The sequence below is a fragment of the Cavenderia fasciculata genome (assembly GCF_000203815.1).
Source record: "Cavenderia fasciculata unplaced genomic scaffold Scf_ET2XIPL01CNAVH-3, whole genome shotgun sequence".
Classification (NCBI taxonomy): domain Eukaryota; phylum Evosea; class Eumycetozoa; order Acytosteliales; family Cavenderiaceae; genus Cavenderia; species Cavenderia fasciculata.
Window position 1 is genome coordinate 439,418 of NW_004457723.1, and position 12,625 is coordinate 452,042.

Here is a 12,625-nt window from a genome sequence, read left to right on the forward strand (position 1 = left end):
GAATAAAATTATTTATTCTTTTGTTTTTAAAAAAAATTAACCTTTTTTTATAAAATGGTAAATTTATTTGAAGTAGCAGTTACAGATTCACCATGAACAATACGTCTAATAGCTTCAGCAAACATTGGAGCAACATTGATTACTTTAATCTTTGGACATTGTTTTACTTTATCATTGGTTGGAATGGAATTGGTAATGACCAACTCTTTCAACTCTGATTGATTTAAAGTTTCAATGGCTGATCCACTCAATTCTCCATGTGATACCAATGCATAAACTTCCAAAGCTCCTCTTTTCTTTAAAACTTTTGCTCCCAATGCCAATGTTTCTAAAAAAAAAAAAAGGAAAATAATAATAAGTAAAAGACTCTTTCTTACTTTCTTTTTTGTTTTTTTACATACCACAAGTATCAGCAATACTACCAATGATAATAGCAACTTTGTTTGAAACATCACCAACAAGAACCATATCATCAAGAGATTCTTTAGATTGTCTATCTAAAATGGCTAGATCACAATTTAATTTATCTGAAACCAATTTGGCTCTCTTTACCCCATCGACTGCTGGACTGACTACGACACGTTCACCTTTTATATGTTTTTCAATATACTTTACAATCAATGGTTCAGCATATAAATTATCAACTGGGATTGAAAAGAAACCTGATATTTGTGGTGCCTCTAAATCCATTGATATTACACGTTGTACTCCACATTTTTCTAAAAAGTTTGCTAAACCAAAATAAAACAAAACAATAATTAATTAAAATGTATATATATATTATTTGTTATTTATAATTTTACCAATTAATTTACTAACGATTGGTTGACGACCAGCCTCTTTTTTACATTGTTTACCATATGACCAAAATGGAATGACGGCTGTAATATGTTTTGCTGAAGCACGTCTAACAGCATCGACAATCACCAACAACTCCATTATATTGTCATTTATATTATTACAAGTTGGTTGAACAATATATACATCTTTTGATCTTATAGATTCATCAACTATTACTCTTGTCTCTCCATTTGAAAATTTACCTAAAACAAAAAAGAAAGAGATAGAGAATTAATCTCGAGCTATCATTATTGTTATGTACATAACAACAATCACATACCACAATCACATTTTCCTAATTCTATATTCAACTGTTTACATAATTGTTCTGCAAATTCTTTATGAGCTGTACCACTCAATACTTTAACTTGATCTATCATTATTATTATGTATTTAAAAAAAAAAAAGAAAACGAGAAATAAAAAGAAGAAGAAAGAGATTGATTGTATGTATGTATTTAGTTTATATATATATTTATGTACAAAAAGGAGAAAGAAAAAGAATAATGTTAATTAGTTTTAGTAGCACCAGGGGTGGTTATGCAAAATGGTAAAACGAATGAAAATGGTGGTGAAAATTTTGTTGTTCACCTCATGATCATGCAAAGACATTATTCAATTTCCCGTTGATCGGGTCGGGTATTTGGTCTCTATTTGATATTTTTAGTAACTACTTTTTTATTATTTTATTTATCTATCTATTTATTTACTATAATCAATTCTTTCTACTATTTAGAATAAAATACTAATAACAATAAAGATGATAGCAAAAGTTGGTAAGATGATTGATGAGGCAGCAGAATCAACTGGGAAAGTGATGGAAGCGCATTGTGGGGTAGTTTCAAAGTTGATGTTGGCAGGGGTAGCGAAATAGTCGGTTGGTTGCTTGGTGTTTGGTACGTAACCAATGACACATTGACCGATTCTATCACCAAAAGAGTTGGCAGTACCATTATCACGGAGGGCGTGGACAACGACAGAGTGACCTACAAACGAGGATGGGGCAGCAGTGCTGGTTGAGTTGATTTCACCAAAGTTACCAAAATAGTTGGTAGTCCAGTTGTAATAGGCGTTGCCAGAGGCGTCGTAGGCACAAATGTTACCCAAATCACCCAATTCACGAGAGGCGTCGTTGGGGAGGTTGTGAGTTTGGGTGGTGAGCTTCCAGTGACCACCGGTTTGAGAGGCAACGGTTGGGTTAATATCACCATAGGTGTGGATATGGAGACCGTGAGCAATGGTGGCGTTGAGACCTTCAATCTTGGAGGTGATACGGATAGAACCATCGGTTTGTTGTTGGAAAAAGACGGATCCGCTGACATTGTTGGTACCAATGGCAGAGAGTTGGCAAACACCAGTCAATCCAGTCAAGAGTGAGTTGGCAACATTGGTGACGAGTGATGCGTTGTAACCGGCAGTCGATGGGTTACCGATACCCAAAACACATTGTGATACAATAGCTCCAGATGAACCCTCAGTGCAAGTATCTTCGGCATTATGGATGGCAAAGCTATGACCAATAAGAGAGTTGTTACCAGTCAAAACAAATTGACCACCAGCAATGGTAGTTGAATAGTTTCCAGATGCATCAGTGGCATCAATATTACCAAGGGCACCATCAAAAATTGATGCTGTTGGTGGACATCCATAAGACTTTCCTGTTCCAGTTGAAAAAATACCTCCTGTTGATGTTGCACTTGAAATGTCTGCAAACTAAAAATGAATAAATTTGATTAAATTTGATAAATTAATTTCTTCTTATTTGATTTTTCTTCTTTTTTCTTTTCTTTTTGATTATTTACTTGTTGAACTGAAATACCATGCTTTCCAGTAAGTCCAGTAGCATTTACAACTACAATAAAAGTTCCCTTTATTTTGAGAAGAAAAAAAAAAAAAAAAATTAAAATTAAAAAAAAAAAGAGTTAGCATTTTTGATGATGTTCACACAATCAAAGATTGTCTATCTATTTATCTATATATCTTTTTTTTTAGAGTATTTGTTGTTATTTTTACCTCTGTTTCAGTTGAAATAATGCGAACATAACCAGAGACGGTTGAACCGGCGAGTGGTTTCAAAGCACATGAAGCAAGTTGAATGGTAGTTTGAGCTGATACAAAGCCTAACAAGGCAATCAATAAAAGAATTGAATTGATAATCTTCATTTTTAATTTATATATATATATGTAATATAAATGTGTATATATGTCTTGTTTGAACAATGAATCAAACAAGAGTGATATCGAGGGTATGTGGTTTGTTGGGAGGGAGATGGCCTTTTGAAAATAAAAAAATAAAAATAAAAAATTAATCATGATGCAAACTATTGGGGGGGGGTACCAAAATTCACATAACCCAACGGTTGCCCATTTGTGATTGGGGGTTGTACCGATAAAAGATATGTGGTGGTTTCACAAAGTAAAGAAGTTCTACTTTTAGGTCTGACGTTTAAAAAAATTTTTTTTATAACCAACTAAAAAACAAAAACCCATCAAACAATGAAATGAGAAGTTCACATCATAATAATTTGTTATACTAGTATCTAGATATCATGACAAGTAAAATCGAACAACTAAGAACAGAAGGAAACAAGGTAAAGAAGATCTTCTTTAATATTCTCTCTCTTTATAGTTTTTTGTTTTAACACATAACTACTTTCTTTTACTTTACTACTACTTAGAGATATAGTTTAAAAAAATTTAATGAAGCAATTGAAATATATAAAGAAGCAATTGAATTGGTAAAGGATGATGCAACCTTTCCATCAAACATGTCTGCATGTTGTTTTGAATTGGGTCAATATGATAGATCAATGGAACTGTCAAAACAAGTGATAGAAATGATTAGACTAGGAGGAGGAGATGATCCAAAACAATTGAGGAAAAAGAATCTTGCTCGTATTGCAAGAATCGTTCATTTACAAGGTTCAAAAGAAGATTTACCGATTGACGAGTCAATTTACAGAGGAAGATTTAAAAGATAAATCATTTGATTTTGAAAAGATTAAAAATCAACTAGTAGAAAATAATAATATTAAAGAGGAAGATTGGAAAAATAGAAAAGACCAAGTCATTGATGTTTTGAAATTACCAACTATATTGCCATCACGAGTATCAAATGTATTTGAATATTATGTTGTTGGACATGATTTTGCAAAGAGTGCAATCTATCCAAACAAGGATGGAGAAGAAGAGGAACCGGTAGATGAAACATTGATGATTGGTAGAATCAAAGAAATTGAAGAGGATCGTATCTTTTTGGACAAGCATCCTCAACTATCTTACTTTTATGGTGGTGTTGGAGATTGTCGTCATCCCATTTTTACATTGGCCGATTTAAATAGACAACTTGGTGGTAATGGTATACCTCCTCCTAATTGCAAGATACATTTTACATTGAATGATATTGTATCATCGGCACTTGCTAGAGCAACTATTGTCTATTTATTATTGGAAGAGGTTGGAAGATTTGATACGATTGAACAATTGTATAGTAACCCAACTGCTGCCAATGCAGCTGCTCTACTTTATTATGTGTATATTGGTACTGCCATCCCAACACCATTACACAGTATGTTGGTACAAAGATTAAAACAACTCGTTAAACTTGGTGATAGTGGTCAATTGCCAGAATGGTTATCGATTGACAAGAAAATATCATGGCCAAAGATTAGAGATGCTTTGGTTTATTGGTGTCAAGAAATGCCAGCTTCACTAGCCAACATTATTCCAATATCTAATCGTGACGCCTCAATGGATGATATTGATACTGGTAATGAAACTGTAACCAATTTACCACATGGTTTGACATCTCTATCATTACCAAAGAAAAATCTGCAACTAGAAGAACAAGTTAAAAAGGCATTGATGGATCCAGCCATGTTGGAACAGTTTGGTATCACCAATGAACAACAGAAAAATGAAATGTTGGATATGTTGATGAATAGTGGTCTTATTGGTGATGCATCTGCTGCTGCTGAAAGTCAAAGAACACTTTTACAACTAGTTCACGAGACTCAATGGTTTTTCGTCCTTGGGAATTTACCATTTCCACGCGTTGCAGCCGATTATGGTAATGAATTGTCACTTGAAATGGCTATAAAGTGTCAAGATATTTTACACACAATTGCTAAAAGGACTAAAGAGGACAGTGAACTTGTTCAAAAGTTTAATGTCACTATTCGAGACGAGGAAAATCCACATTTCAAGATTAATCCAACCTTTTTCGATGTTGAATTTGGTAAAACGGGTGCAGAAACTTCTAGTTTGGAATTTAAAGCATTGGATGTTGTAGCAAGTTTTTATCGTTATCAATGGATTGGTTTACCATCAACGACAACAACAACAAACAAAAATACCCTTTCATCATTTGATTATTTTATTCATGTATTTTATCAAGCTGCTCGTGGTTTTAATCTTTTGGCTTGCAACAATTCTTTGATGATTGAAATGTGTGGAGGAGATTATCAATCAGTTCTAGACAATGTACGTGACAATAAGGAAAAGAGAAAAGAATCTGGTATGGCTGTTGAATATGATGGTATCTATCTTAGTAATGTACCAGATTATACTGGTTATTTGGGTATATTTTCAGATGCCATTGAAATGTTAAAACCACTGGTTCAACATTCATATATTGGATTCAATATTCTTTTAAATACTGGACTGTGGAAATCATTGGATGATGTATTTTATACCTATCTTGGTATACCTAGCCTCGAAGATTTACCTCGTTATATTGGTGCGAGATCAGTTGGTAGTAATAGTGTTTGGGATGTAGTATGCGTTTCTCTGGAATGAATCTACCAATTCCTTTGGAGCAGCTTCTAACTCGTGATGAATTCATTGCTTGGTTGTCAAGATTATTTATTTTCATTGTCACTCCATCGGCAATTGATTCTAATCAACTATGTGTCATCAATTATCCAAATACATTGGCAACCTATTTCAAGTTTTTAGGTAGATTACTAAGAGTTGGGTATCCTGCACATTGGATTTCTGGTATGATTGAACTATTACTTGGTGGATCATTGTTTGCTCCAGAACCACCAAAAAACAAACGTGTCATCCCATCTGAAAAAAATCCAACCACCAAAAAAATGTCCATCACTCCTTGGTTGATTGAAATTCGTACACAAGCTGCATTATGGTTGGATAAATATCAAATTAGATTGTTGGATTATAAATTACCAAGTGTGGTCAGTGTCAAAAAATACAATTTTACTGTGGCACCTTATGATCTCCTCAACCTACCAAAATTGCATTGCGAATCTGGCTCGGTATTTACAAATGTACTCATGGTGGCCATAGAGTTTCCTCCCTATCAAGTTCACATTCCTAGAGCCATGGACAAGATAAATGATAACTTTAGACTCTCACTATTACATCCAGGCTATAACAAGATTGTCATTGTCACCTCGATTTTGTTTAATAGTACAACCAATGTTTTGTCTTTTTGGATGGCTGAATCGGATTATAATCATCTCAAAGCTCAAAATGCTACATTGTCAATATTTAGAAGTGATAATTGGAAAACTTTGACTCCAATTAATAAACTTTAAAGTTAATATTAAATAATTAAAAATAATTAAATAAAAAGAAAATAAAATAATTATTTTTAAATTTTTGGGCTGGCGTTTTTTTTTTTTTTAAGCATCTCATTTCGTGGCATCTACCTGTAGGGTGGAGCACTACTCTTTCGATTGCGAAGTTTTATTGATTGAAGTCTTTGTTTGACCAGCAATGGGAACTGAGTTTCCAAAGAAGAAACAAGTCCAATCTGTTTTTTGGGGTGCCAAATGTCTGTTCTATTTCCATCCAAGCAAAAATGGCAAGTCTTGGTGGGAGCTATTAGTTCTATCTGTTCATCAATACGACGGGAAGCTTCTTTACCTGTTGAATCGAGGGGGGGCTGAACGGTTCTGTGAGTTACGATCCATAGTTCTTTTGTCAGATTAGTGACCAGATCGTGACTGTTGGGGGGAGTGCCCAGTGTCACCATCCATATGTATGTGTGTGTCGGGTAATGGTTGGTGGTTGTGTCTACACCATGATTATCTATCTTGTATCGTTCTGTTGTTCGTATTGTTATGTTGTTGATTGATGTTTTGATGGGATGTTGATGATGTTCATTTCCAATTGTAATAGTAATGTGAATACTGTTTTCAAACTGTATTGACTTGTTGTATAGATAATTAAATTCCACCTAAATTATTATTCCTATTGTTTCGATACTGTTTTACTGTTGTATTGTGTTGATTAGAGAAGGAGATGGAGGAAGGAGCGAGATATTTTTTTTTTTTTATTTTTTGTTTTTTTTTTCTTGTTGGTGATCTTTGATATAGGCACTGCTTGTGCTCGCTCGCGCCCCTTATTTATAATAATGATAATGATATAAATAATTGAACAAGGGGGCACACTCGGGCAATTAGTTGTGGCTTTTAGTGAGTGTGAAAAGAAATAGTAATGTTGATAAAAGATAGTTGATGATTGAGTGAAGTTCTATAGTACTCTATACGTAATTCTCTGTTTCTATCTTTCTCTCTATTACAGAAAAATTCCAAACTCTTTTTGGGCTGGGGGCAGGGGTATTTTTGCGCTGCGCGGGTAATTGAGAACATCTTAAAGTCAGGATGGTGTAGTTGGTTATCACAAAACCTTAACACGGTTTGGGTCATGGGTTCGATTCCCATTCTTGATAAACCTTTTTGTTTTTTTTTGCTGCGGCTAGATCGAGTTTTATCTCGGTTTCTTCGATTTTGAACAAAACTGTACCAACAATAAACACGAGCCCATTAAATCTCTTTCTCTCTTCATCAACCTTCTCCTCCTCCTCATCCTCTTCACTCCTACTCTACCATATCTCATACAATGTATGCACAAACTTTGTAGGATGGTTGACAGGTGTCACGATTCATGGTTAACAAATCTATCTATCTTTTATGAATAGATTTTTGTCTATAGAGGGATAATAATAATAATATTATTATTATTATCCAATCATTTTTATGATCCATTTAAAATGATTGGTTAATACGATAGATACCTCATTTACCTTTTATCATGTGAATTGGAAAAATAAATAAAAGGTTTATTTATATAAACCTCCATCTCCTTTAGTTTACAACTATTTAAATATTATTTATATTCTATTTATTTATTCTATTTTAGTTGGTAACACCTAAAAGTACCAAAAGTGAAGGTGATTTGGAACCTTCTTCGATCCATTCCTTCTTGGTAATCGTTTTGCTGTGATCCTTGTCAATCTTTTCGAAAAAAAAAAAGATCTCCTAATTGATATTTAAAGTTCCTAAATTTTCATACATTAATTCCCATTATTAAAAATAAAACTGACCATTTGATTTTTTTGAGTTACCAAGATCTGAATTCATTTGAATGTATTTTAATAGATTGGTCCTACTAAAAAAAAAAGAGAGAGCCCTTTTAGTTTTAGGTGGTAAGGTATATTTTGATAAAAATGAGAATAGCCCTATTTTGTACAGGATAAATTTTTTTTCTTGGGCATGATCTTTTTTTTTTCAATTTCTCAATGTGGTTTTGATGGAAATCTATAAAAATTGTGTTGAAATATAGCCAATAGTCTCCAATATAAGAATATCATGAAAAAATACCTCTTCTTGTCGGCATCAGCAAAAAGTTAAGGCCCTTATTTTTTTTACAGTAATTGTATTTTCTCGACGATGTTTTGATGGCGTTATTTTACTGAAAATCAAGAAAATATGGATGGGAATGTAGAAAATAACGAGTGATATAAGAATATCTTGAAAAAATTCCACCTGATGGTTAAAATAGGCAAAAAAGCTCATACCGGATCTTTTTGTCCAAATGATTGTTTGTCCCAATGATGTTTTGGTGGTGCGGTTATGATGGAAATGAATAAAAAGTGGTTATAAATGTAGAGAATAACGAGTACTATAAGAATATGATAAAAAAACTCGGATCGGAGCCAGCCGCAGCAAAAAAATACAAAAGATATCCGGTTTGCCAGGATTGAACTAGCGACCAGCTGATGACTTTTTAATACTACAGTCAGCTGCTCTACCACTGAGCTAAAACCGGAATGGATGCCCCCTGCTAAAGCAAAATCCAAAAGATATTTTAAAAGTAAAAATAAATTAAATATTTATTATGATCTCGACCTTTTTGTTTTTGATATAAATCACACGTCATGTGCAAAGGTTTAAACTATTATTATTAAATTTGTCTTGAAACAAATGGAGGATGTAGTTGGACCAATGCAAGCAATTGGGAAGGAGGATATGCACCAGACCCCAATGATATTATCGACTTTTCAAACAATGAATTTGAAGGTCCACAATTAATCTCTTCAGACGTTGACTCGCCCACATTCTACCTATACCCACACACACTTGATCCGTCCATCACTCGCAGGCTCGCTTTGGGAATTTATTGAAGCATTGGATCGGATTCCGCTTCGCGTCCTCCTATGAGTGATTTAATTCTTATATTTATTACAACATTTATTCTCTCATTTATTTCTTTCCAATTATTCCTTATTATATTATATTATTCTTTCTTTCAAAAAAGTAGAGAAATAGAGTAGTAGAATAAAAATAAAATAAATAAAATAATAAATGTAATAATAAAAGTAATGTTTAATGAAAATATCTATTGTTCAATTAATCAAGGAAAACGGATAAGCATCATATCTTTGGGACTGTTGACCGATCAAATGGTGTAGCAACTTAGAAACGGATAAGCATAAGATATTTGTGTATTGTTGACGGATCTAATGTAACTAACTGATAAACGGTGTGTTTATCTTATTTGTCATGAAAAAATCAGAGAATGAAAATAATAAAAGTGGAAATGTTTAATGAAAACATCTATTGTTCAATTAATCGAGGAAAACAGATAAACATCAGATCTTTGGGGAATGTTGACGGATCAAATGTGTAATTAACTAAGAAATGGTGGAAGAGATTTTATTGATGCAAAGGAAATATATTATTGGTTGGAAGCTAAAGTAAAGAGGAGAACATATTGTGTAACAGTTTGAACTTGTTTGGAAAGTTTTGTTGCAGATTGTTTAAAATCCGAGTACATGTCTTCAGGAACAACAAAATAGAGATCAACATTGGGTGGATTGCCGAGTTGATCGACAATGTTTGACAGCTCTTGCATCAATGGAGGATGAGTTGAGGAAACTGTAACTTGAAACAATTGTGTTGGTTTGATCAAGCTGTCGACCACTGGGAAGTTGGAGTAGGTTGGGAGGAGATAGGCACCAGTCGCAGAAGATGGTTTTGAAATATCGTTGATGGATTTGATATCTACAGAAGGGAGAGGCTTGGGGATAACAACATCGCTCTCTTTGCCAGTATTGTTGTTGTTCAGTAGTCTTCTTTTGAAAGTGCCGCCTACTTGAAGCTTTCGATGCACAACACCTTCAAAGAAAGATCCGCCAAGTGGAGAATGAAGAAAGCGTGGGACCGTCAGCTCTTTTGTGATTCTGTCCATGTGCAGCTTCTCTGTCTCACGCACTACAATTCGAGCCACGTACTTTGATGAGAACCGCAACTCCATCTGAGAGTATTTGGCAAACCCTGGTACATCTCGTGGAATGATTTGGATGACCTTGTGGCTACCTGGTGCCTGTGTATCCTCTTGACCTACACTCTTGACGCACAAGTCCAAATCCAATGTTGGTATGACTTGGTCAAGTGTTCTTTGGAACTCTTGATCATGTGCTTTCTCCAAAACGAAACGGGGGATTCCGCCCCACTTGTTCCAAAGCTGATCAAGCTCAACCTACAAAATTGTGGTGTGAGAAAAACAAAGATATTGAAATGAGAACTGAACATACCTGTGTTACCGATGGGTATAACAATGGTCTGACAGTATCAAGTTCACGCTTCTTCCAAGGAGGGAGATATCTTCTTGTTGAGTCGGCATCCTTGAGGAATTCTTTGTACTTGCTTGGATCTGGTGACGAGACAACGATAGTTTTGGCAGCATGGTTTGACACATCGAGACTATCGACCAAGTAAAAAGTCTTTTTGTCCTTGAGGTGGGGAAGAACGTCACTGTGCGAGAGAGTTCTCAAGACCACAGGCTTCACATGTTGGTCGTAAGTGTAAACATAGTATGCATCCTTGGTGTCAGAATGATACGAGCGAACTACGATTGTGGCCTTCATTTGCGAGATGACCCACATCATATAGTAGATGAATACCGACTTGCCGATACCAGGGTTTCCTGTAACAACAAATGCACTGTTGATTGAGCTTGTAGCAGGGGGTGAGGTTGGTGTTGATGGTGTTGTAGAAGGAGATAAAGTGGATTCATATCTTGTAAAGTCAGCAAATATAAGTTCCTTTAACTTTACATAACATTTTCGAATAAACAATGACGATCTCTTCTTCTCATTACCCAAAAAATGAACACCACTGGGAAGTCGAAGAATCGAGTTGGGATCAACTTTTAAAGTTTGAAGGTGCTCCCAGAATACCTGTGCAGATGGCTCGGCTCGTTGGAAGACACTATAAATATATAAAAGAAAAGAAAAGAAAAAAAGAAACAATAAATGATTAGTAAATGAACATTTTGTAAATTACTATGTGAGTGAGTGTTGTGTCATACCTTGTTGAGCGGGTTGGGGTTGTTGTTGATTGGGTTGTTTAAAGTAGTCTTTGAGCTTAGTAATATCGGCGGGGGCAAATCCAATTTGTATGAGCAGATTAATCAAACTGGCATCATTTACAGCACTATTAATAGAAGCTATAGTATTATAACCACTGTTTAACAGAGATGTGGCTGTAATAGAGGTGCAGCCAGCCTTGGACAGTATTAAAGCAAGTGATTGTTCTGTTTCTATTACGAGTTGGTCTGTTGGTGCAGAGGATGACATTATTGCTCTTCTATCTCTATAACTAACAACAAATAATAATAACAAATAAAAAATAACAAGAACATGAACTTAAATGATATAAAAATTAAATTCTTTTGTATTAATATAATTAAAATGTCTAATAAGCATCAGATGTCAAAGGTTGAGCAGTTAAAGATACAACTATTTGAAGCACAAAGAGAAGAATCAATGAAAAAAGCAGCAGAAATATCGCAATTAGGTTCCTGTGGGTCATCAAACGACAACTTTTCATGCCGTTTATTAAACAAATGATGAGTAAGTGCAACTCACAGCACGCTATAAATGATATCAAGAAATATATTCTAACCTACTTCCTCAAGTTAGCTGATTCACAATGTGTATTGATGTGGGATCCAATGAGCAAGAAACACAAGTCATTTAAGTACAACGAGATTCAATCAATGTATTTCATCAAATCTTTGGTTGTAAAATATGAAGGTAATACATTTAATATCAGAAAATGGTTCTTTGAAGACTATGACTATTTCTTCTACACCACAATGGAACGAATGGGATGCTGCTGCGACACCAACTACATATTATCCATTGTCAAAGATACTCGAACGGTCTCAACAGGATGGTGGGTATGCTCAATGGAGTACAACAATGGTGCAAGCTGCTTTCAATGCCGGTTCATTACCATGTGCAACTCTACTTTTTAATAGATGGATCAACTTTGCTGCACTGTGGTGTTGATCCTCTCTATCGTCATCCAAGCCATCAAATCATTTGCAGCTTGTAAACGATCGTCAGAGATGTTAATGAATATAACTGTACCATCTCTACCACAAAGGATATCCTTCGTAGTGCTCATTTCAACCTCTTTGTTGATTTGTTTACTACTCTATTCAACACCAATAACATCTCTTCCAACTCT

The 12,625-nt window shown here is 34.6% G+C and overlaps 5 protein-coding genes and 2 non-coding genes across 7 annotated transcripts; 3 read left to right on the top strand and 4 right to left on the bottom strand.

Annotated features, from left to right (window-relative positions):
• Nucleotides 1–47: 47 nt before the first annotated feature.
• prsC (phosphoribosyl pyrophosphate synthetase) lies at nucleotides 48–1,220 on the bottom strand (the record flags this gene model as incomplete). Its single annotated transcript, XM_004366835.1, has 4 exons — nucleotides 48–328; nucleotides 402–731; nucleotides 816–1,043; nucleotides 1,121–1,220. 4 exons carry the CDS (start codon nucleotides 1,218–1,220, stop codon nucleotides 48–50), a joined length of 939 nt encoding a protein of 312 aa, XP_004366892.1.
• A 217-nt stretch (nucleotides 1,221–1,437) lies between these two features.
• Nucleotides 1,438–3,002, bottom strand: DFA_07015 (uncharacterized protein; the record flags this gene model as incomplete). The annotated part of the gene is made up of 4 exons (XM_004366836.1): nucleotides 1,438–1,509; nucleotides 1,593–2,552; nucleotides 2,642–2,707; nucleotides 2,853–3,002. The coding sequence occupies 4 exons, from the start codon at nucleotides 3,000–3,002 to the stop codon at nucleotides 1,438–1,440; spliced, it is 1,248 nt and encodes a 415-aa protein (XP_004366893.1).
• A 386-nt stretch (nucleotides 3,003–3,388) lies between these two features.
• On the top strand, nucleotides 3,389–6,397 carry DFA_07016 (uncharacterized protein; the record flags this gene model as incomplete). The annotated part of the gene is made up of 4 exons (XM_004366837.1): nucleotides 3,389–3,430; nucleotides 3,518–3,739; nucleotides 3,762–5,418; nucleotides 5,796–6,397. The coding sequence occupies 4 exons, from the start codon at nucleotides 3,389–3,391 to the stop codon at nucleotides 6,395–6,397; spliced, it is 2,523 nt and encodes an 840-aa protein (XP_004366894.1).
• A 1,065-nt stretch (nucleotides 6,398–7,462) lies between these two features.
• Nucleotides 7,463–7,536, top strand: DFA_07017. Its single transcript has one exon. It is a non-coding gene; the product is annotated as a tRNA-Val (tRNA).
• A 1,295-nt stretch (nucleotides 7,537–8,831) lies between these two features.
• Nucleotides 8,832–8,915, bottom strand: DFA_07018. The gene is given in 2 exon segments: nucleotides 8,832–8,868; nucleotides 8,879–8,915. It is a non-coding gene; the product is annotated as a tRNA-Tyr (tRNA).
• A 909-nt stretch (nucleotides 8,916–9,824) lies between these two features.
• DFA_07019 (uncharacterized protein) lies at nucleotides 9,825–11,727 on the bottom strand (the record flags this gene model as incomplete). Its single annotated transcript, XM_004366838.1, has 3 exons — nucleotides 9,825–10,628; nucleotides 10,684–11,359; nucleotides 11,435–11,727. 3 exons carry the CDS (start codon nucleotides 11,725–11,727, stop codon nucleotides 9,825–9,827), a joined length of 1,773 nt encoding a protein of 590 aa, XP_004366895.1.
• A 269-nt stretch (nucleotides 11,728–11,996) lies between these two features.
• On the top strand, nucleotides 11,997–12,444 carry DFA_07020 (uncharacterized protein; the record flags this gene model as incomplete). Its single annotated transcript, XM_004366839.1, is given in 2 exon segments — nucleotides 11,997–12,186; nucleotides 12,206–12,444. 2 exon segments carry the CDS (start codon nucleotides 11,997–11,999, stop codon nucleotides 12,442–12,444), a joined length of 429 nt encoding a protein of 142 aa, XP_004366896.1.
• Nucleotides 12,445–12,625: the final 181 nt, after the last annotated feature.